The sequence below is a fragment of the Scyliorhinus canicula genome, chromosome 4 (genome assembly GCF_902713615.1).
Source record: "Scyliorhinus canicula chromosome 4, sScyCan1.1, whole genome shotgun sequence".
In the NCBI taxonomy this organism is placed as follows: Eukaryota; Metazoa; Chordata; class Chondrichthyes; order Carcharhiniformes; family Scyliorhinidae; genus Scyliorhinus; species Scyliorhinus canicula.
This window is the reverse complement of record NC_052149.1, coordinates 191,074,997-191,099,655: the sequence shown is the minus strand read 5'-3', so window position 1 is coordinate 191,099,655 and position 24,659 is coordinate 191,074,997. Positions and strand designations below refer to the sequence as shown.

The window sequence follows — 24,659 nt, the reverse complement described above, 5'->3', positions numbered from 1 at the left end:
AACATCAGCCCAAGCCTGTATTTTGTCCAGGTCTTGCTCCATTTGGACATTGAAAGCTTAAGTATCTGAGGAGTCCCACTCTTGATCTTATGATGGAAGGAAGGCAGGGCAGCATGGTGGCGGTCATTAGCACTGCTGCCTCATGGCACCAAAGTCCCAAGTTCGATCACTGTCCTTGTGGAGTTTCCACATTCTCCCCATGTTTGTGTGGGTTTCGCCCGACAACCCAAAGATGTGCAGGGTAGGTGGATTGGCAATGCTAAATTACCGCTTAATTGGAAAAAATGAATTAGGAACTCTATCGGAAAAATTATGGAAGGAAGGCCATTGATGAAGGAACTGAAAATGGTTGGACCCTAGGATACTAACCTGAAAACGTCTTGGAGCCGAGATGACTGACCTCCAATAACCACAGGCGTCTTCATTTGCACTAGGCATGATTCCAACCAGCGGAGAGTTTCCCCCCAAACCCCAATGACTCCAGTTTTGCTAGGGCTCCTTAAATGTCCCACTCGGTCAAATGAAGCCCTGATTCAAGGGCAGTCACACTAGCCTCACCTACAGATACTCTTAAATGGTGTGATTAAGAGAAGGGCTTTGCACATACGCTTTGTACCACTTCCCACTTCTGTTGTGGATCAAAGGTCAACTGATAACCTTACTCGGTCTTATTCAGACTGTAAAGCCACTACACTTGCGTAAATCTGAGTGACCTGTTTAAGGGTCCACAATATGGGCACATTCAGAGAGACCAGTGACAATAGGATGGGATGATGAGCAAGGCAATGTTTTTTATTAATCCACCGAGTCTAGCTAGTTTAGTAAATCATTGCATACTATCTGCATCAAGTGCTGGTGGCAATTCCAATGCCATTGCCATGGCTGTGTCTTGAGAAACCTCTCAGTGGTTTGTTCAGCACCCTTTCTATTAGGAAGCATGAATGACAATTCTTCCAAAGGGAAAGCCCACAATAGGCCATTGGTTCTAGGGTAATCTGACAGTTGGACAACATTTACAGCTTGGGCATTCACCTGACCACTCCACAATGTTTTCTCCATGGCTCCCAACTTGGTTCATTCACCAGGACTGAATTCCAAGGGGATGCGTTTATATTTGCACCCAAGATACCTGAACTGTATCGGTATCATCTCCCTCCACCCCCACCCCCACACACACACACGCACACAACTGAAAACCCCAACAAGTGGAACAATCTTTCCTACGTCTACCCTATCAAACCCTTCATAACTTTAACAGCCTCTCTTAAACTACCTTTCAGCCTTTTCTTTTCCAGAAAAAAGAGCCCCAGCCTGTTCAGACTTCCTAGATACTTCTAACCACTCAGTTCTTGTAAATATTTTCTGCATCTTTTCCTGTGCCTCTGTATCCTTTTCATAATGTGGAGACCAGGCGCAATTCTCCGCTCCCCACACCGGGTAGGAGAATCGCGGGAGGGCCCCCCGACTAATTTCACGACCCCCTGGCGCCCCCCGCGATTCTTCCCCCCCCCCGCTCGGAAGAATCGCAGCTCGCCGTTTTTCACGGCGACCGGCGATTCTCCAACTCGGATGGGCCGAGCGGCCTGCCGTTCCCGACCGTTTCACGATGGCGGCAACCACACCTGGTCGCTGCCGTCGTGAAATCGCCGTGAGATGCCTGTTTTGGGGCTTGTAGGTGGCCTGGTGGGGAATGAGCACCACGACTGTGCTCGGGAGGGGACAGGCCTGCGATCGGTGCCTACCGATCGTCGGGCCGGCATCTCAATCGGACGCACTATTTCCGCTCCGCCACCCCGCAAGATCAAGCCGCCACGTCTTGCGGGGCGGCTGAGTGAAAAGACAGCCACCGCGCATGCGCGGGTTTGAGCTGTCAGCCGTCGTGACGTCAGCCGCACCTGCGCGGGTTGGAGCCGGCCAACCTGTGCATGCACGGCTGACGTCACATAGGCGCCGCCGTCGCATCACTCTTGGCGCGCCACCCGGCGGCCGAGAGTTATGGAGCGCCGCTCCTAGCCCTGCCGGGAGGGGAGAATAGGGGGCGAGGAGTGGCCTCCGAGGCTGTCGTGAAACTCGCCCAAGTTCACGACGGCCCTCCCGATTGTTCCCGGGAGCGGAGAATTCCGCCCCAGAACTGTGCGTAATTATCCGAGTTTCATCTAACCAGGTTTCCAGACAAATTTAACATACTTTGCTGCTTCTGTATTCTATTCCTTTAGAAATGAACCCCAGTGCTTTGTTTCCATTTTAATGGTTTGTGTTGCTCCTTTTAATAAATGTGTGAATCTGCATCCAAGAGTCCGTTTGTCTTATTTCCAAGGATTAGGAGACCTCTGTATTCTGCCAACTTCATATTGATCTTTATTGAAATTCATTTACCATTTGCACAGCCATTCTGCAAGTCATGTAATATAATATCTTCTTCACTCTGAGGAAGTTCAGTCTTCCTCAGTATTAACAATACCTTCAATTTATTGCCACCTGCAAATTTTGAAATTGTACTTGCCACTCCTGTGTCCTAATTGTTAATGCAAACTGCGATTCCCAACTACGATCTCAGAGAACACATTTCCCACATTCCACAAATTAATTCTGTTATTTGCCCCTAACCCCACATGCTGTGTTCTTAGTCGTGAGGTTACAAGTGGTACCTTATCAAAGGCGTTTTAAAAATCCAAATATATTACAATACTGTATCAGCCTTATCCACTCTTTCCGTTACTTCCTCAAATCATTCAACAAGGTTGATCAAGCATGACCTTCCCTTTTGAATTCCATGCTGGCTATTCTTATTGTATGTTCAGTTCCTAGATTTTTAAATTATATCTTTGAGTAAAGATTCCATTATTTTTCCCATCACTGACATTAGGCCGACTAGTCTGTGGTTTCCTGGACTCATTCATTTCCCTTTTAAATATACAATTATCATTAGTTGTGCTTCAGTCTTCTGATGCCATTCACTTTTCTAATGAACTTTTAGTCTGTGCAGATGGAATCAGTCCAAGCTGGGAGTCTTATCCTCCAAGTTTGACTAATCTGTCAATGTCCCCCTTTATCCCCATAAATGTCTTGTGACCTTTTCTTCTGTTATCATGTCCATCTTATTAATTGACCCAGGTAAATGTGATACGATTCTGTGATGATGACTATGTCAGGCAGTTGCTTGACAGATCCCACTACAACTTGTCTGTGAAATAGCTTTCCCAATCCTAGTTCCAGACCCCCATTGCTAGCTTGGAGGACTTTCAATGCTTGAGCTTTAAGAGTTTTAATCTTATTTTTGTGTTTCATGGCATTTGTTTTTGAAATAAGCAGTTTCATAAAATCATAGAATTTACAGTGCAGAAGGAGACCATTCGGCCCATTGAATCTGCACCGGCCCTTGGAAAGAGCACCCTACTTAAGACCACACCTCCATCCTAGCCCTGTAACCCACCCAAACTTTTTGGACACCAAGGGCAACTTAGCATGGTCAATCTACCTAACCTGCACATCTTTGGACTGTGGGAGGAAACCGGAGCACCCGGAGGAAACCCATGCAGACACGGGGTGAACATGTAGACTCCGCACAGACAGTGACCAAACCAGGAATCGAACCCAGGTCCCTGGCGGTAAGCAACAGTGCTAACCACGGTCCTACCGTGCCACCCACTTTGCCAGCAAGTGGGCAAACTAGGAGGACAAATCAACCACACATTGTGGGTCTGGTATTATATATAGTGACAGATTCTATTTTTTGAAATGCATTTGTGAACCAGATTGTGGGTAATCTGGAGTGGTCTCAAAAGACACCAAACATACTGAACTCCTACCCTCCAGGATGGTAGTTCATTCCCATAAACACCAGGCTACTGTACCACATTCCCATAAACACCAGGCTACTGTACCACATTCCCATAAACACCAGGCTACTGTACCACATTCCCATAAACACCAGGCTACTGTACCACATTCCCATAAACACCAGGCTACTGCACCACATTACCAAGTTCTGGAAAATCCGAAAGGCTTAAAACTGGAGTACTGAAGGAGCAAACAAAGCTTTGCAGAGAAGCCAAGACAGATGGATCCACGGGATTCTGTTTGAACTGGGAATCACAGTATGCCAAATCAGATAAAAATTACAAACCTAGGAGGTTAATTGATGGGTCAAGAAAACTGAACAACCACTGAAAAATTGCGATGTATTTAAATTACTTGAGTGTCTAACTCTGAATTACCAACATCTCCCCGAGTACCTATTATAATTCTCAATGTTTAATCTTGTGATGGTATTTGTTATGCAAACTTAGATGTATCAAATAATCAAATATTAGCTGAATAATTTTAATTGGAAATTTTAATTAATTCCAATTGGGGTTGTACTGTAATTAGCTCAATGTATAATTGAGATATATTTCACTGGACATACACGAATAGAGGGTCTGTATTTTACGCGAGAGGTTGGGGGGGCCAGCAAACAGCCAGAAGCGGACACCATTGGAACAAGCCCGTCCTTCGGCAAGCCCACTTGGGGGTGAGCTGAACTGGTTGAGCGTGAATCTTCCTCCCTCAGTGAGAGGAAGTCCCACCCTCCGGAGCTGCTGGCTTCTTAGGGCAAGGAGGCATCCAAGCACCCAGGGAGGAGGGGCTGAGACACTGGGTTTTGGGAGGGTAGGTGCGGGGAAGGAAGGGGTTACATCTGGCCAGTTAGGAGTATGGGGGTGGGGTAAGCAGCTGGTACAGACATCCAGAAAAGGACATGGACAAGCTACGGGGGCCACAAGAAAGCAGCGCACAATTTTCAATGAAACAGACTTGCAAACATCACTCATTGGAATGAAGCAGGCAACTGATAGACTTCTAGGTGGCTGTGTAATGGAACCTCCATAAAAATGTCTCATGCCACATGAAAGGTGCATTTGGCACTAAAAGGCAACTTTGTTACCTTAAAAGGACTCCAGACAAGAACTGACCAGATAAGGGCAAGGAAAGTCATTCACTGACCACTCGCTTTTCCTTTGTTGGACACCAGCACACTCCTTGTCCTGAAGAGCTGTATAAATTAATCTTCACAATGCACTCTGGTTAATGGAGAATAGCGTGAACTTGAGATCTTACAAAATGAGTACTCATCTTCAAAGCAAGTACTTGCGTAGCCACCATTAAGCCTCCCTTCCTCCACTTTAACTGTGTGATGTCATTACATTTCCTCCTTCTGGTGCCAGCAGACTCTGAACTTCACCAAATTCATTTTATCTTGTTGCACAATGCCATGAAATATAGGTCACTCAAGTGGGGATGGGGGGCAGGGGGTGGAGTCAGTGTCAGACCTAGGGAGCTGCAAAGGTACCCTGCTATTGCCATGGGGGATGATGAGGATGACAGCATAGTGTCTACACCAGGCGAGTACACAGGTTGGAGCCTCCAGTGAAGAATCTCACAGACACAAGCTTCCATCTTCACTCTATATTTTTACTGTCAGGAGGGAATACTCAGTTATTCTTAGTTTTATTCTCCTTTCTTTCAGAGCCAAAGGGGCGCACGAGGATGAGCAACTAGCTCTTTTTTTTAACTATGATGATGTGCTAAAACAGAAGACCACAAGAAATTCCAGCAAGAGTAGGTCACACGGTCCATCTGCTCTGCAATTCAATAATATTAAAGCTGAATATCTGCATAACTCCACTTCCTTGTCCCATCTCCATGTACTTTGATTTCCTTAATACCTAATAAAAACCTATATATTTCAGTTTTGAATCTATTCATCAACTAAGCATTCATGAGGCTCTAGGAAATACAATTCCACTTTTCACATTCTTCTGGGTGAAGACATTTCTACCCATTTAATTCCTAAATGGCTGATCCCTTATCTTGAGACTACAATCACTAATTCTCGGCGCCCCAGTTCGGAGAAATAGCCTCTCAGCATCTATCTTGTCAAACTCTCGAAGAACTTCATGGCCGGGATTTTCCAAAATCCCGGCCAAATGTTGATGCCAGCATCAAAACCGGCGCAAACGTCTCCGGCGTCAACAAGCCTCCAGGTCCAGGCATCCACCCCTTCTTAGGGGGGGATGGGACAATTGGGCGCGGCCGTTTTGGCGCGGCCGTTTGGACGCAGCCGTTTGGGCGCCATGGGACAATTGGGCGCAGCCAATTTGGCGCGGCCGTTTGGGCGCAGACGACAGAAAACCTTAAATTAGTTCATTTAGTTTAGTTCATTTGGTGATCACAAATTTTCAAATTTAAGAACACTTTCATGTATTCGTTTATCTTTATTGTAAATTAAAAACCTTAAATTAGTTCATTTAGTTAAAAACCTTAAAGTAGTTCATTTAGTTAAAAACTAAAGTTAAAAAACTAAAGTTAAAATAGTTCATTTAGTTAAAAACCTTAAATTAGTTCATTTAGTTAAAAACCTTATTAGTTCATTTAGTTAAAAACTAAAGTTAAAAAACCTTTAGTTTAGTTCATTTGGTAATTATGAGCAAGGCTCCTCAAGTACTCGTTTTTTTTACCATAATTACATATATCTGAGAAAAGAGGCTGGGAGCAATACTGAATGTGCCATCTGCAAACCACATATCAGATGTCAATAAGCGCTGTAGCCAGCTCTGTCTTCCGAAGATTAATATCCGGTCGTGACCTGGTCCGCTATCACAAAGTAAAAATGTTTCTTCCACTCCTGGTTGAGGGACATATATCCTGTAGCATTCTGGCACAATCAATTGTTGTAAATCACTTGGATTGGTGGGGGCGTTCAATACATAATTACGCTTTCTGCTCATCATTCTCCTCAAAGCAGATATATTAGGAATGGCTGGTAGACTAGCTTGGGATATGTCTGTCAAACATTCATTAACAACTACAGTCGGTGCCTCAAGGGTTTCCTGTGCTCTCTTTTTTATTTTAGTTTTCACGAGTGCAACCTCTACTTGTGCAGCAGAAGCATCATGCGAATGGCTGTTCAGCTGCCTCACCACGTTTGCAGCTTTAGTATGGAGACGTGCTTTGCACCGGTTTTTTTGCTCACAACGCCAAAATTTCACTTCGCTGTCACCTTTGCTTGTTTTGTCAAAGACGTAAAGGAATCCGTTATGAACAAATTTTTCTTTACCACGTTTCGTTGATACTGCCTCAGCCATCATATGGGTATGCGAATTGGTTTAGTTACAAAATATATAAAAAGATGGTGATAGAACGCACCAGCACCCAACTCAACGCACCCGCACCAGCAGCCAACTCAACTGAGGTTAATTCACAAATAAAGAAATGTTATTTTGGTGCCAAAACGTCAATAATGCCAATATATAACGCCAATATATAAAGAGATGGTGATAGAACGCACCAGCACCCAACTCAACGCACCCGCACCAGCCAACTCACCTGAGGCTAATAATAAAGAAATGTTATTTTGGCGCCAAAACATCCGGCGCCAAAACGGCCGCGCCCAAATGGCTGCGCCAAAAAGCACCTAACCCTTCTTAGGGGGCTAGTATGGCGCCGGAGTGCTGTCCGCTGCTTTGACGCGGCATAGCCTGCGCGGGTCTGTGCATGCGCGTGGGTTGCCGTCTCCGCACCAGTCCCCTGGCAATATGGCGGAGCCCTATAGGGGCCCGGTGCGGAGGAACATAGCCCCCCCCCCCCGGAATTAACCCGCCCGCCAATCGGTAGGCCTGGCCACCGTGGAGGCACCCCTGGAGTCAAATCCCCCCCCCCCCCCACCCACCAGGATGGCCCCTGCAGCCAGAACTCCGAGGTCCCACCGGGTAGGACCATACATAACCCACGCTGGCAGGACTCAGCTGAAATCGGCGGGCACTCGGCCCGTCGAGGCACGGAGAATTGCCGGGGGGGGGGGGCTTTCTATGACCCCTGACCAGGGCAGCGGCGACCCCGCGGGCACGATTGGCACAGATTCTCCAGCCAGCGGAGAATCGGCAGCCCGACGCGATTCTCACACCCACCGTGGGATCGGAGAATCCCGGTCCATGTGTTTCAAATTCATATGGGATGGTGCCAGAGAGCTGGGTAACAGCACACGTTACATCCTTATTCATCCTTATTCACCCTTATTCATCCTTATTCATCCTTATTCAAAAGGAGGTACAAGATCAAGCCAGCCACAACAGACCCAGTCAGTTTGGCTTCAGTGGTAGGAAAACTTGGAAACTATAGTTCGGGACAAAGTCAATCGCCACTAAGTGCAGGATAATTATGGAAAGGCAGCATAGATTTGTTAAGGGAAAATCATGTTTAACTAACTTGAAGTTTGATAAGGGCAACTCTGTTGATGTGGTGTATATGGATTTTCAAAAGGCTATCCGATACAGTGCCACACAACAGGCTCGTCAGCAAAACTCGCAAATACGAAATTGGCTGAGTGGCAGGAAAGAGAGCAGTGATACATTTTCAGATAGGAGAAAGGTTTATCTTGGAGTTACCCAGGAGTCAGTGTTGAGACACTTGCTCTTCCTGATGTTAATGACCCGGATCTTGGCATGCAGGGCATGATGAGAGAGGCAAGAATGGACTTTGGCATATTGGAAAATTAGGTTAGAAAAGTAGTAATAGGGAACAAAGAAATTGCAGAGGAACTGAATAGGTACTTAGTATCAGTCTTCAGTGGAAGACACCAGTGGCATACCAGGACTTCAAGAGAGCCAGGGGGCAGAAGTGAGTGTAGTGGCCATCACTAAGGAGAAGGTGCTGGGGAAATTGAAAGGTCTCAATATGGATAAATTACCTGGACATAATGGACTACACACCAGGGGCGAAATTCTCCCCTACCCAGCATGGCGGGGGATCCCGGTGTAGCGGAGTGGCACCAACCACTCCGGCGTCGGGCCTCCCAAAAGGTGCGGAGAATTCCGGAGCTACGCTGCCTGGCGCCACGCCGGCCGGCGTCGGGGCTGGCCGAAAGGCCTTCGCCGGTCGACGTGAGTCCACGCATGCGCCAGAGCGTCAGCGGCCACTGACATCACCACCGGCGCATGCACAGTAGGGCGGGTCTCTTCCACCTCCGCCATGGTGGAGGCCGTGGCAGAAGAAAAAGAGTGCCCCCACGGCACTGGTCTGCTCGCCGATCGGTGGGCCCCGATCATGGGCCGGGCCACCGTGGAGGCACCCCCCGGGGTCCGATCGCCCCGCCAATCCCGCCGGCACAGAGGTGGTTTAAACCACGTCGGCGGGATTGGCCTGTCAGCGGCGGGACTTTGGCCCATCGCGGTCCGGAGAATCGTCGCGGGGGGCACGCCAATCGGCGGAGCCTGATTCCCGATCCCGCCGATTCCCGGGTGGCGGAGAATTCCGGCCACGGCGGGGGCGGGATTTACACCGGCCCCGGGCGATTCCCCGACACTGCGGGGGGTCGGAGAATTCCGTCCCAGGGCTCTGAAGGAGATAGCAGAGGCCTTGCTGGTGATGTTAGGAATCACTGGAGGCAAGGAAGGTCCCAGAGGATTGGAAAATGGCTGACGAAAGACCCTGGGCGTGAATCTCCCATGCCGCGCTGTATGGGAGAATCGGCGTTCGCGCCAGTTTTTCCCGCAGCGCCGGTCTGACGCAGGCAGGCAATTCTCCAAGGAGCAGAGAATCGGCGCCATTTGCGCCAGTGTGACCACAGGCCGCTGACCGCGGCCGGGCCACTGATTCTCCGGCTTTGATGGTCCGAGCGGCCGCACAGAAAGGGCAGAGTCCGGCCGGCGCCGTTCACACCCGGTAGCCGCCGGCGGGAACTCTGCGCGAAGGGTCGCGGGGCAGCCTGTGGGGTGGGGAAAAGCGCACCTTCACCGGGGGAGGCCTCCGATGGCGCCTGGCCCGCGATCGGGGCTCACTGATCAGCGGGCCGGCCTCCCCCCCCCCCCCCCCCCCCCCCAACCACCCGGGCCTACTTTGTTGCGCTTCCGGCCCCAGAAACCCTACGCCATGTTGCGCCGAGGCCGGAGTGTTCCGTGAGTCTACCGCGCATGCATCGGTTGCCGCTTCGGCACTGCGCATGCGCGGGTTGGCATCGCCCCCAGTACGTGTCAGGATGTAAGGCTGGAGCGGCATGAACCGCTCCAGCGCCGTGCTGGCCCCCGGCGTTCACGATGGCGCGGACAATTAGTCCCGTGATCGGTGAATCGCGCCTCCTGTTTAAGAAGAGAGGGAGGCAGAGACAGGAAATTTTAGTCCGGTTAGTATGACTTTGGTTGCTGGTAAGATTTTAGAGTCTATTTTTAAGGAGGAGATAGCGGAGTACTTAGAAATGCATGGTAAAATAGGGCTGAGTCAGCATGGATTCATCAAGGGGAGGTCAGGCTTGACAAATCTGTTGGAATTCTTTGAGGAAGGGCAGCACGGTGGTGCAGTGGTTAGCATTGCTGCCCCATGGCACCGAGGTCCCAGGTTCTATCGCGGCCCAGCGTCACTTTCCATGTGGAGTTTGCACATTCTCCCTGTGTCTGCATGGGTCTCACCCCCAAACCCAAAAAGATGTGCAAGTTAGTTGGATTGGCCACACTAAATTGCCCTCAATTGGAAAAAATAATGAATTGGGTAATCTAAATTTATATTTAAAAAATTATCTGAGGAGGTGACAATGAAGTTAGACAAAGGAGAACCAGGGGACATGATCTATTTGGATTTCTAGAAGGCCTTTGGCAAGGTGCTGTGCAGGAGCCTGCTAAGAGCCCATGATGTTAGATGGGGTGAGGCGGCACGGTGATTAGCACTGCTGCCTCACAGCTCCAGGGACCCGGGTTCAATTCTGGCCTCGGGTGCCCGTCTGTGTGGAGTTTGCACTTCCTCCCAGTGTCGGCGGGGTTTCCTCCGGGTGCTCCGGTTTCCTCCCACAGTCCAAAGATGTGCAGGTTAGGTGGATTGATCATGCTGAATTGCCCCTTCGTGTCCAAAAGGTTAGGTGTGGTTATGGGGATAGGGGCGAGGTGTGGGCTTAAATTGGGTGCTCTTTCCAAGGGCGGGTACAGACTCGATGGGCCGAATGGCCTCCTTCTGCACTGTAGATTCTATGTTTCTATTCTAAGGGCAAGGTACTGGCAGGATAGAGGATTCGTTGACTGGCAGAAGGTAGAGAGTGGCGATAAAGGGGTCCTTTTCAGTATTGCAGCTAGTGATTAGTGCTGTGCCTCAGGGGTCAGTGTTGGGACCACAGCTATTCACGGTATTCATGATCTGGAAGAAGGAACTGATGGCATTGTTGCTAAGTTTACAGATGATACAAAGATATGTAGAGGGACAGGTTGCATTGAGGAAGCAGGGAGGCTGCAAAACGACCTGGACAGGCTAGGAGAATGGGCAAAGTAGTGGAAGATGGCATGCAATGTGGAAAAGTGTGAGGTTATGCACATTGGGAGGTGAAATGGAGGCATCAACTATTTTCTAAAATGTGGAAATGCTTAGGAAATCAGAAGCACAAAAGGGACTTGGAGTCCTTCTTCAAGATTCTCTTAAGGTTACCGTGCAGGTTCAGTCGGCAGTTAGGAAGGCAAATGCAATGTTAGCATTCAAGTCGAGAGGGCTAGAATATAAGACCAGGGATGTACTTCTGAGACTATATAATGCTCTGGTCAGACCCCATTTGGAGTATTGTGAGCAGTTTTGGGCCCTGTATCTAAGGAAGAATGTGCTGGCCTTGGTAAAGATCCAGAGGAGGTTCACAAGTATGATCCCTGGAATGAAGGACTTTTTATATGAGGAGTGGTTGAAGACTCTGGATTCTATACTTAATGGAGTTTAGAAGGATGAGGGTGGATCTCATTGAAAATTACAGAATACGGAGAGGCGTAGATAGAATGAACATGGGGAGGATGTTTCCGCTCATAGGAGAAACTAGAACCCAAGGGCACAGCCTCAGGCTGAAGAGACGATCCTTTTAATCAGAGATGAGTTGGGATTTCTTCAGCCAGAGGGTGGTGATTCTGTGGAACTCTTTGCCACAGAAAGCTGTAAAGGCCAAATCACTGAGTGTCTTTAAGACAGAGATAGATAGGTTCTTGATTAATAAGGGGATCATTGGTTATGGGGAGAAGGCAGGAGAATGGGGATGAGAAACATATCAGCCAGAATTGAATGGCCTAATTCTGCTCCTATATCTTATGGTCTTCTTTGAAAATTTGCAGATGACACGAAGATTGGAAATGTTGTCAACTGTGATGAGGATAGTCTTGAGCTTCAAAAGGACAGACATGTTGGTGGATTGAATAGACAAGTAGCAAATGAAGTTCAATGCAGGGAAGTGTGAGATAATTCAGTTTGGCAGGAAAAATAAAGGGAGAAACTCTAAAGAAGTTGCAGGAGCAGAGGTACCTGAGTGTATTTGTACATAAGTCATAGAAGATGGCAGAGCACATTGAGAGAACAATTAATAAAGAATAGCTTCATTAATAGTATCAAGTACAAAAGGAGGTCAGGTTAAACTTGTTTCAGACACTTCAGTTCGGCCTCATCAGGGTTCAGCTTCCCGTTCTGGGCACCATACCTGAGAAAGGATATGAAGACATTGGAGAGAGTGAAGAGGAGATTCTTAAGAATGATTCCAGAGATAGAGAACTGTAGCAATGAGGTTAGATTGGAGAGTCGGGGTTGTTTTCCTTGGAGAAAAGGTGGCTGAGAGGAGACTTGATGTATTCAAGATCCTGAAGGGTAAGGGCAGGTTAAATAGTGAGAAACTGTCCCTACTCAAGAAAGCATCAAGAGGGCACAGATTAAAAATTATTGGCAAAAGGAGTAAAAATGGTACGAGGAAACTCTCTCTCACCCCAAGGTTAACTGGACTCTAGATCAAACTTCCAGAGAGGGTGGTCGAGGCAGATTTGATCCAGGTATCCAAAAGGCAACTGTTGTGTTCTGTGATCTTGTCTATGCAGTGAACCTACAGAACTGCTGGTAAACTAGAATGATGATTTATTCTAGTTAAGTCACTATTCATGTACACGTGGCAAGATAATGATCAGAATGCTACACAGACCTAGTTATCGCAGAGTTACATTAGACACTCCTGCAACTACAATTAAGTGCGTGTCTCCTCATGTACGCCATACAACCTTTCTGGCGATAGCCGGATATCACATGACTGATGCCTGATGCCACCTGCTGGTGGAAGGTCGCACTGCTGAGTACAACTATTATCTACAGGCAGATCGCCAGAGCTGAAGGGGTTGGATTATGAGGAGAGGTTGAGTAGGCTGGGGCTGTACTCGTTGGAATTTAGAAGGATAAGGGGGGAATCTTATAGAAACATATAAAATTATGAAGGGAATAGATAGGATAGATGCGGGCAGGTTATTTCCACTGGCGGGTGAAAGCAGAACTAGGGGGCATAACTTCAAAATAAGTTGAAGTAGATTTAGGACTGAGTTTAGGAGGAACTTCTTCACCCAAAAGGTTGCGAATCTATGGAATTCCTTGCCCAGTGAAGCAGTTAAGGCTCCTTCATTAAATGTTTTTAAGATAGAGATAGCTAGTTTTTTGAAGAATAAAGGGATTAAAGGTTCTGGTGTTCAGGCCGGAAAGTGGAGCTGAGTCCACAAAAGATCAGCCATGATCTCATTGAATGGCGGAGCAGGCTCGAGGGGCCAGATGGCCTACTCTTGCTCCTAGTTCTTATGATCTTATGATCACAGGTACTGGATAAGGCAGGGGAGCAAGACTGGGTAGACGTGATGGACCAATTGGCCTCCTTCTGCACCATAAAGATCGTGATTCTGTTTCAATGAGATTACTTCTAATTTTCCTGAACTCTGAAAATATAGGTCCCCTTCTACTCAACATCTCATATGAAAACCTTCTCATCCTAGGAACCAATCTTGTGACAATGTTTGTTGCACCCCCTCCATGACAACTATATCCTCCCCTAGGCATTAAGAAGAAGAAGATGAAGTCAGACTAAAACATCAATGGTTAAAAACACATCTACTTTGAGGAATATCTTGCAGCCACCACAGTGCTTCAGCTATTTCCTTTAGATTTTACAGCATTTCGTAAGTTAGATAAAATTACAACAGATTATTGTTAACAGCAGTTTGTATCAAGTTCAAATCAATTAGCAACAATGGAAAAATGAATTGACGATGAGAACAATTTTTGGTATGAAGCAGTCATTTTTTTGGGATCGTACAATTAGCTTACTGTTAAAAGGAAATGCTATACATGTAGTTAAATATAACTCTGACCTTGTCAAGCACTGGCTCATCTAGACTTTGCTGCTCAATACACATGTGACACACTTTTGACAATAGCTCGTGAGGTTCGATGAATAGTCTTGAACTCAGTAGGAATGTAAATATATATGCTTTCTGTGAAGAAAAATTCATATTTGTAACTTGTCAAAATTTTGCATGGGACAGAAAATATTCAAGTATCTGCATTACAGATGTTTTTTTATGATTTTGTTATTGAGCAAGCACACAAAAGTCTCTTTTATTCTTTAATATAGTACGTTTTGCACAGCCTCCGTTTGAACGTCTGGACGGCCCGTTCAGCCAAACTGTTAGACACCAGGTGATAAGGAGCCGGCCTTACACGCCATATTCTGTTGGCCTTAATGAATGCTGCAAACACCTTACTGATGAAGGAAGCCCCATTGTCTGTACCGAGGACTACGGGGATGCCATATGTGGAGAAAGAGAGATAAAGTTTGTCAATGAATATACAACATACAGTGCAAAAGGAGGCCATTCGGCCCATCGAGTCTGCACCGACCCACTTAAGCCCTCACTTCCACCCTATCCCCGTAACCTAATAACTCCACCTAACCTTTTTGTCACTAAGGCATTTTATCATGGCCAATCCACCCAACCTGCACGTCTTTGGACTGTGGGAGGAAACCGGAGCACCCGGAGGAAACCCACGCAGACACGGGGAGAACGTGCACCCCGCACAGACCTTGATCCAGCGGGCAATTGAACCTGGGACTCTGGCACTGTGAAGCCACAGTGCTATCCACTTGTGCTACCGTGCTGCCAGTGGTAGCGCGAGATGTGATAGTTATCATCTGGTGGACCTCCAGCCACTTCGAATGGGCATCCATCAGTAGAACAAACTTGGAACCCATGAAGGGACCAGGGAAGTCAGTGTGAACCCAGGCCCAGGGGTGGTCCGGCCATTCCCAGACATGAAGATGCGTAACAGCAAGGAGTTTCTATGTTCTTGGCAGCCGGGCCATTGCTGAGCCCCCTCTTAATGTTGGAACTAAGCCCCAGCCACCAAACATAGCTCCTGGCCAACATCTTCCCTTTAGACACCTCTGGGTACCCGTTACGTAGGTCTTTCAATACCAATCACTGGCCTTTTGCTGTCCCACAGGAGGATGCTATCCTCCACACTGAGCTCAGATATCCTAGAGGAGAAAGGCCACAGTTCTTTGGGAAACTGCCGATGCTGCACCCCAACCAAGACTAAACCTTGGCGAGGAGGGTCCTTCTGGATCCATTCGCGGATGCGGCGAATGGCAGGAGGTCCATGAAGGCCACAACCTCATGCGCCGGAAGGGGACACGAGGTCTCGGTTGGTAGGAGCATGCGGCTCAGTGCGTCCGCATGAGCTATGTGGGAACCTGGCCGATGTGCAAAAGAGTAAATGTACATGGCCAATAGTGCCCGGTGCTGGGTGCGTGCCAATGCAATGGGTGGGATCGCTTCGCCCTCACGAAGAAGGCCAAGTTGAGTCTTGGGGTCAAGAATGATGTTGAAGTGGTGACAGCACTGGTGGAATTTCCTTACTTCAAACACCACCACCAGACCCTTTTTCTCGATCTGAACGTATTTACCCTCGGCCACGGCCTGTGTTCTGAACGTGAAAGCGATCGTCCACTCTCTACCGTCTGGCATTCGATGGGTTAAAACTGCCCCAATACCACAAGGGGATGCATCGTAGGTGACGACCAAACGCTTGCCAGAGTCGTAGTGTGTCAACACACGGAGGATGGCAAACATAATTTCATGTGCTGGAAAGCTGCCTCGGAGTCGCACCCCAGCCCCAGCCCTGATGCTTCTTTGAGAGCAGGAGCAGAGGGACCAGCACGGCCGTAAGATTTGGGACAAACGTCCCGTAATAGTTCACCAGACTGAGAAGCGGACAGAGCTTATTTTTATCCGTCGGAGCCACGGGCAACTGAATGGCATGTACCTTTCTGCCACTGGATGCAATCCGTTGCGGTCCACACAATATTCCAAGTATCTTTTGCATGGAACACGCTCTTCGCCCACGTAGGCGGACGCCAAACTCTGAAAACCATTGCAGCACTGCCTCCAGGTACCTTAAATGTTCCAGGTCGGTAGCTCCCATGACGAGATATCATCGAGGTGCATCGTGACAGGTGGCAACCCGTGCAGAATATTCTCCATAACGAGCTGAAAAATAGCACACACCGACAAGACTCCAAAAGACATTCTGGTATATTCGTAGAGGCCATGCTGAATATTTATTGTGACATATTGCCGAGAGGATCTGTTGAGTTCTAGTTATCAGTGTGCATTGCTCATGTCGAGCTTGGTGAAAGAACACCCACCAGCCAGCTTGGCAAACAGGTCCTCAATACGAGGCATGGGATAATGGTCCAGTCACAAAGCGGTATTGACTGTCAGCTTGTCCACTTTCAGGACAGGTACCACCAGTGCTGACCCACAGCTGACTGACTGAATGATGCCCAGACTCTTCAATTGGTCGTGTTCGGTGTCCACCTTGTTCCCCAAGGCATAAAGAACGGGATGCTCAAAGATAAAGCGTGGTTGAGGTTGGTCTAGTTTAATTTTAACCACGGCCCTTCCGATGGTCCCCAGCCCAGGCTGGAAAACCTCAGGGAACTCCCGGAGCAGTTAGCACAAGCCACCAGACCCAACCTGCAAAATGCATCGCCAATCCAGGCATAAGCGGTTCCAGTAAGCTGGGACCATCCCTGAGAACCACAATAAAGGGCTAGTTGGGCAGACTGATGGCCATAAACAACGGAGGTCAACACCGTCTCCATGATCTGCAGTTGCTCTCCAATATACATAGCTAAACAAGCCATCGTGTCATCCAAAGTCTGGACTCCCCGCTGGATGTGGTTGAAAGTGCTTTGGGCCACCATGGACGCCACAGCCCTGTGTCCAACTCCATTTGCAGAATGTGCCCATTCATGTGAATGAAGATATGAATGGGGGCTATGCACGATGCCGTCAGGCAATGCAACTGCATGGTGGACTCTTTGGCTGGGTTGTCCGGAGGAAAAATCCAGTCTGGATCATCCAAATGAAAGATCCTATCTCTAGGCAGGCATCTAGTTTGTCCGGGCACCTGTACCGCTGGGACCCTTTGTGCCTGCGGTTGCGCTGGGGACAGTGGTCAATGTCACCACAGAGGTGAATTGCCCTCGGCGGACTCTGGGAGGGGTCCGCCGTGGTCGATGGGCCTGTGTTCGTGGGCTAGGGCCCTGCCACCTGTCAGACCGGGTGGCGGGGGGTGGGTTCCCACGGGAGGAACCTCTGCAGGGCATTTACCTTCATGCCCTGGAGTTCCTGAACAGCAGTATCCATGCTCTCCCTGGACAAGGACATTCATAACTCCATCTGTAGGTTCAGGGAAAGCTCGGCCACGAGCCTCTTTGCATCTGTATCTCCGATGCCGCAGACGAGGAGATCATGCAACATCTCTGATAACTTTCTGTATTCGCAAAATTAAGCAAGTTTCCTCAATTGGGTCATGACCTTGGTGACAGACCCCGGAGTTTGCTCAGCCTTATTAAATTGATTCTGTTGGACGATCATGGACTCAAATGCTGACTGACGGCCTCCACAAGCTGGCCAAAGGTGCAGGTGTCTGGGGCTGTAGGGTACGTGAGGCTCCGGATTATCCCTTAAGTAGGGGCTGGTTTAGCACAGTGGGCTAAACAGCTGGCTTGTAATGCAGAACTAGGCCAGCAGCGTGGGTTCAATTTCCGTACCGGCCTCCACGAACAGGCGGCGGAATGTGGCGACTAGGGGTTTTTCACAGTAACTTAATTGAAGCCTATTTGTGACAATAAGCGATTATTATTATTAATTATTATTAAGTATGGGGCCTACAAGTGGTGAGCAAGATCACCTTTGGTGATCATCTTCCACAATATTGTTGACGCGAAAAGAATAATGCATGTGCTCTGCATACCGGGCCCAATCCTCAACGCCTGCGTCAAAAGCGTCCAGATAGATTTTGATTTATTGCCATGCGTACCGAGGTACAGCAAAAAGGATTGTTCTGCGTATAGTTCAGGATGATCGTTACATCGTGAAAAACATAAATGCACAATGTAAATGCATAGACATAGACTTCTGGTGAAGCATACAGAGTGTAGTGCTACCACAGTAAAGAAGATGCGTAGAGATACAGCGGCTTAGGGACTAAATGCATGCTCTGACTTGCAACATGAACATCAAGAGGTGGAGGAGTTGCAAGGCCTCAGCATTGACAGCAGACCAAGTTTACACCTCGTCACCAGTTTTGTATCTGCAAGAAGGGGGAGTCCACAGCGAAACAACAACAATTTATTCCAAAAGCCCTGGATACACAGCACTCGGAGCTACCCCACCATAAGACCATAAGACATAGGAGCAGAATTCCACTCGGCCCATCGAGTCAGTTCCGCCATTCAAACGTGGCCGATATTTTCTCATCCCCATTCTCCTGCCTTCTCTCCATATCCCCTGATCTCCTTATTAATAAAGAGCCTATCTATCTCTGTCTTAAAGACACTGAGTTGCTAGACCTCCACAGCTTTCTGCGGCAAAGAGTTCCACAGATTCCCCACCCTCTGGCTGAAGAAATTCCTCCTCATCTCTGTTTTAAAGGATCGTCCCTTTAATTTGAGATGGTGTCCTCTGGTTCTAGCTTGAGTGTGACCGGGTGACTTTACACCGGACGTGCTCAAGTCACCCCGTGCTCTTAGAGGGAAAGAGGATCATTCCCCACGGATTCTGGGATTATAAGATCCCTGTGCCATAAGTATAATATGAATGCAGGTTATGACAGTACGTATTCAAGACATTTCACAGAACAGAGGAGCAAATGACTCTGAGAAGTAACTGAAGAGTTTGGAGAAGTGATTGAAAGTAAGAATAGAAAGATACGTCTGGAGGAGACTTTTGAAAGTGAAGTGAGAAATTGTAATGTACAAAAGGTATAGGAAGAGAGTTCAGACAATTGAGCCGAGATAGGTGAAAGATCTGTCACCTGTGGTGGAGTGAGAGGAAAGTGCAAAACCACAGTTAGAGGATAGAAGAGGAGGTGAGTGCAGAGACCATGGGCAGATTTGGAAGTAAGGATGATGATTTGGAATCAATACTTTTGGGTGGGGGGGAACCAATGGGAGGTTGGGTAAGGCAGGCATAATGAACACGTATCATTTATTGTAAGACAGGGTGAAAGGGCAGTGGGCAGAATTCTCCCAAAATGCGTGGGAATGTCAGGTTCAGACTGAAACCCGGCACGTATCTTTCCATATGCACAGCCGAGTTTTCACTCCAGATTTTCTGACACTCTGTTGACCAGGAATCTAGGGGTTGCTTTGCACCGACACTCTCCTCCCCTGCTCCCTTTCCACCCCGGACCCCCAACTCCACCGTCACCCCATCCAAGGCAGGGCAACATCCCCACTCACAATAACCACCCAGGCGTCTCCAACACATGCATCTGATGGTGGTGGTGGTGGGGTGGGGGGGGGGGGGGTGTCGATGAAGCTGAAATATTGCCCCAGGTTGCGACCTTAACTTGCACGACTGACAGTCATGGAGCGGGCAGCTAACCAGGTCCCAGCCTGCTCCTGGGAAAATGTCCCAGCGGTGGAATGCATCAGGGAGCCATCCTGTTGTGGTTCCCCTGTATTTTCCTGGCTCTCCCTGCAACAAGCCCATCTCCATGGGTCAGGAAGATTCAGCAAAATGCTTCAGTTGTTGACCATCAGAAACATTTCTCTCTTCACCGATGCTGCTAGATAATATGTGTATATCCAGCATGTTTGTTTGTTTTAATCCAGACTTCCAGCATTCACAGGATCTTGCAGAGTCTTCAAACTGGAAGATTAAATTATGGGTCAATTTTTGCAGTTAAAGGTGGTACTTAACAGGTTTTTTTGGGTCGGTCTTCACAGTGGAAGACACAAATAACATGCCAGTGACTGATGGAAATGATGCTATGACAGGTGAGGACCTTGAGATGATTGCTATCACTAAGGAGGCAGTGATGTGCATGCTAATGGGGCTAAAGGTAGACAAGTCTCCTGGCCCTGATGGAATGCATCCCAGAGTGCTAAAAGAGATGGCTAGGGAAATTGCAAGTGCACTAGTGATAATTTACCAAAATTCACTCGACTCTGGGGTGGTCCCGGCGGATTGGAAATTGGCAAACGTGACACCACTGTTTAAAAAAGGAGGGAGGCAGAAAGCGGATAATTATAGGCCAGTGAGCTTAACTTCGGTAGTAGGGAAGATGCTGGAATCTATCATCAAGGAAGAAAAAGCGAGGCATCTGGATGGAAATTGTTCCATTGGGCAGACGCAGCATGGGTTCATAAAGGGCAGGTTGTGATGAACTAATTTAGTGGAATTTTTTGAGGACATTACCAGTGCGGTAGATAATGGGGAGCCAATGGATGTGGTATATCTGGATTTCCAGAAAGCCTTTGACAAGATGCCACACAAAAGGTTGCTACACAAGATAAAGATGCATGGCATTAAGGGTAAAGTAGTAGCATGGATAGAGGATTGGTTAATTAATAGAAAGCAAAGAGTGGGGATTAATGGGTGTTTCTCTGGTTGGCAATCAGTAGCTAGTGGTGTCCCTCAGGGATCAGTGTTGGGCCCACAATAGTTCACAATTTACATAGATGATTTGGAGTTGGGGACCAAGTGCAATGTGTCCAAGTTTGCAGACGACACTAAGATGAGTGGTAAAGCAAAAAGTGCAGAGGATACAGGAAGTCTGCAGAGGGATTTGGATAGGTTAAGTGAATGGGCTAGGATCTGGCAGATGGAATACAATGTTGACAAATGTGAGGTTATCCATTTTGGTAGGAATAACAGCAAAAGGGATTATTATTTAAATGATAAAATATTAAAACATGCTGCTGTGCAGAGAGACCTGGGTGTGCTAGTGCATGAGTTGCAAAAAGTTGGTTTACAGGTGCAACAGGTGATTAAGAAGTCAAATGGAATTTTGTCCTTCATTGCTGGAGGGATGGAGTTTAAGACTAGGGAGGTTATGCTGCAATTGTATAAGGTGTTAGTGAGGCCACACCTGGAGTATTGTGTTCAGTTTTGGTCTCCTTACCTGAGAAAGGACGTACTGGCGCTGGAGGGTGTGCAGAGGAGATTCACTAGGTTAATCCCAGAGCTGAAGGGGTTGGATTACGAGGAGAGGTTGAGTAGACTGGGACTGTACTCGTTGGAATTTAGAAGGATGAGAGGGGATCTTATAGAAACATAAAATTATGAACAGAATAGATAGGATAGATGCGGGCAGGTGAAAGCAGAACTAGGGGGCATAGCCTCAAAATAAGGGGAAATAGATTTAGGACTGAGTTTAGGAGGAACTTCTTCACCCAGACGGTTGTGAATCTATGGAATTCCTTGCCCAGTGAAACAATTGAGGCTCCTTCATTAAATGTTTTTAAGATAGAGATAGTTAGTTTTTTGAAGAATAAAGGGATTAAGGGTTATGGTGTTCAGGCCGTAAAGTGGAGTTGAGTCCACTAAAGATCAGCCATGATCTCATTGAATGCGGAGCAGGCTCGAGGGGCCAGATGGCCTACTCCTGCTCCTAGTTCTTATGTTCTAATGTTCTTAAAGGAAGAAAAGGTAATTGGGTCAGCTGACAAAAAGGACAGGAAATTTATTTGTTTCCCCATTTACTGAAGAGAGCAGTGAGATCGAGTTATGTATAGGTAATTCACTTCGATTGTCTCTTTGTATATGGATTGCCCGTTTGGTAAACTCATGCAGTTAAAGTTTTTTAAATCTTTGGCCTCATTTGATGTGTGTTCTCAGTTTTCTCTTGGATAGATTTAAGAAAGGTGTGCTAGAGTATGTGCAAAGACAAGTTATTTAGTGTGTATTACAGGCACTAATAGGTATCCTATTATTCTGCTCCATGCATGCGGTCAGAGAATTAGATATTGGGTGGGACAGGCACATTCCTGATCAAGATGCTCGGATCACACATGGGAATGACCCCAACGGGAAATAATATCCAAGACAGATCTCGAGCTGGAAACAACCTGGTTATTCTTTTCGATTTGCTCAGTCTCATAAGCTCCAGTGTTAACCCAAGGTGCCCAGCAGGAGTGGGGTCAGTTTGCATCAGGTGCCCGTTTTTATGTCCTGTCTGAATTTACCCTCTGCAGAATTCAGAAAAAGAGCAAGACTGGCAGGATAGAAAATAGGCATATGCCGTGAACCAACCCACTCCTCCCAGGCAGGTTAGGTTAAAAGCTGGGCTAATTCAGAAACAAATGAGCACCTGCTAGTGAATCATTGTTTCCTATGTTTCCGATCTCAGTCGGGGTAATTCTGAAGCCCTGCCAAGTAATGGTGCATTATTTCAAACTTTAGAAAAGGCATCGGAAAGTCTGAATTCAAAAGAAACGGCTGTCTTAAAATACAAGTAGTGTGAGCCGAGGGGAAGGGTGCATTTACAGTACAAGCTGTAAAAAAAACTAGAGATTGCTCTCCACTATACATAGTATCTGCTATTTAAGATGAATGCAATTATGATCTTTTGTCTTCACCTCCGACCAGGGGCGGGATTCTCCGCAAACCGGCAGGGCGGGCCACTCCGGTGCCGAGGAGTGGCGTGAACCACTCCGGCGTCGGGCCGCCCCGAAGGTGCGGAATCCTCCGCACCTTCAGGGGCTAGGCCGGCACCAAAGTATTTGGTGCCACGCCAACCGGCGCCGAAGGGCCTCCGCTGCCCAGCACGAGTTGGCGCATGAGCGGGAGCGCCAGCATGTGTCTGGCACCATCCCAGTGCATGCGCAGGGGGTTCTTCACCGCACCGGCTATGTGGCCATGGCGGAGATTGATAGCGGCCGGTGGCGGAGGGAAAGAGTGCCCCCACGGCACAGGCCCACCCGGGGATCGGTGGGCCCCGATCGCTGGACAGGCCACCGTGGGGGCACGCCTCAGGGGCCAGATCCCCCTGTGCTGGCCCCTCTGCAGGCCGCCCGTGGAGCCAGGTCCCGCCGGCAAGGACCTGTTGTGATTTACGCGGCGGGATCCGCCGAAAACAGGCAGCCACTCGGCCCATCGCGGGCCAGAGAATCACCGGGAGGGCCGCTGCCAGCAGCCGCTGACCGGCGCGTCGCGATTCCCGCCCCCCGCCAAAACCCTGGCGCCGGGGAATTTGGCAGCCGGCGGGGCGGGATTCACACCACCGCCCGGTGGGGGTGGGGGGGTCGGAGAAACCCGCCCCATGTGTATCAACACTGACACAAGGAAGAATTGATGCATATTATTACTTACTAATGTAAGTAGGCTTACATTAATGAAGTTACTGTGAAAGTCTCCTAGTCGCCACACTCGGCACCTGTTCGGGTACACGGATGGAGAATTCCGAATATCCAATTCACCTAACAAGCACGCCTTTCGGGACTTGTGGGAGGAAACCAGAGCACCCAGGGGAAACCCACACAGACATGAGGAGAACGTGCAGACTCAGCACAGACGGAGTACCAGAGTTTTGAGTCCTCATCCCCTCTGGAGGAACGGGCTCTGGATGTCGCGGGATTGTGCACGGAGACAGCAATTACTGACAGCGAGGTTGACCTGAGCCACAGAGGTGAGGAGCCACTGCTGCTTCACCCAGATTATCAGTCTCGAGTTGTTCATGTCAGATAAAATGATCCTTCCCTCTCACTGTGCCCCTAGCCCCGCCCCCAAACCATCCAGGAGACCAGTCTGAGGTCTGCTGGATACCGGGACTCAGCTGAGCCCCAGTCAGATGCTGAGCCTCTGGACAAGGTTATCCCAGAGCTGATACAGATGATAGGACACAGCTGTGGCATTCAGCAAGGGATGTCAGGTATATTCCAGTGAGAGTATAGACAATTGGAGTCCTAAAAGCTGGTGATGATGCCGACAATGGCTCAAGGCTCTCCAGAGGATGTCCGCCAAGGGCAACAAATCCCTCAGGGAACAGAAAGCAGCAGGTTGCCTCCACCTCTGATGTGCATCCTGTGGACACACCTGGAGGTGGCAGACGACCATGAAAGATCAAGAGAGAGGATCAGAGTGGGAACGGGGGGGGGGGGGGTTTGCAATTGAAACATGTTACACCTGATACATATGAAGTCTCTGTCATGTTAATCTTCAGAGCGGACCTGCCTGTACGCCCATCCACTGTTGCCCTCCGCTCTCCCCAACCCCACCCAGGCACGGTTACCCAAGATCAAACACACCCGATGCGGACCCCGTTCAGAGGATGGGTGTGAGTGGGCTGTCAACATAAAGACAGGAGTCAGACTTTGGCATAAACTGAGGAGAACCAGAGCGAATCTCACAGCAAGATACCGTCACTCTCCTGCGTTGTATGTTGGCCCACTGACTGTGGCCCATCACTCTGGGGTGATGTTGCACAGACCCTTCAAGGGTGGAACAGGGGGAGTGAGCTGACTGACAGCCTCGTCCTATGAGAATCGGGTGAGGATGAGAGCCTCGCTGCTTCTCCGGGGA

At 48.4% G+C, this 24,659-nt stretch overlaps 1 protein-coding gene across 6 annotated transcripts in view; it reads right to left on the bottom strand.

Moving 5' to 3' along the window:
• The window catches only part of LOC119965254 (ras-GEF domain-containing family member 1C-like), a 250,134-nt gene that overhangs the window by 55,866 nt on the left and 169,609 nt on the right, over positions 1 to 24,659 (bottom strand). For 5 of the 6 annotated variants that reach the window (XM_038795746.1, XM_038795748.1, XM_038795749.1 and 2 more), the window contains exon 4: positions 14,154 to 14,276. The exons of the other annotated variant lie outside the window; for it this stretch is intronic. In XM_038795746.1, coding sequence (XP_038651674.1) covers positions 14,154 to 14,276 — 123 coding nt within the window. The remainder of the gene's footprint in view (positions 1 to 14,153; positions 14,277 to 24,659) is intronic. 6 annotated transcript variants of the gene reach the window in all.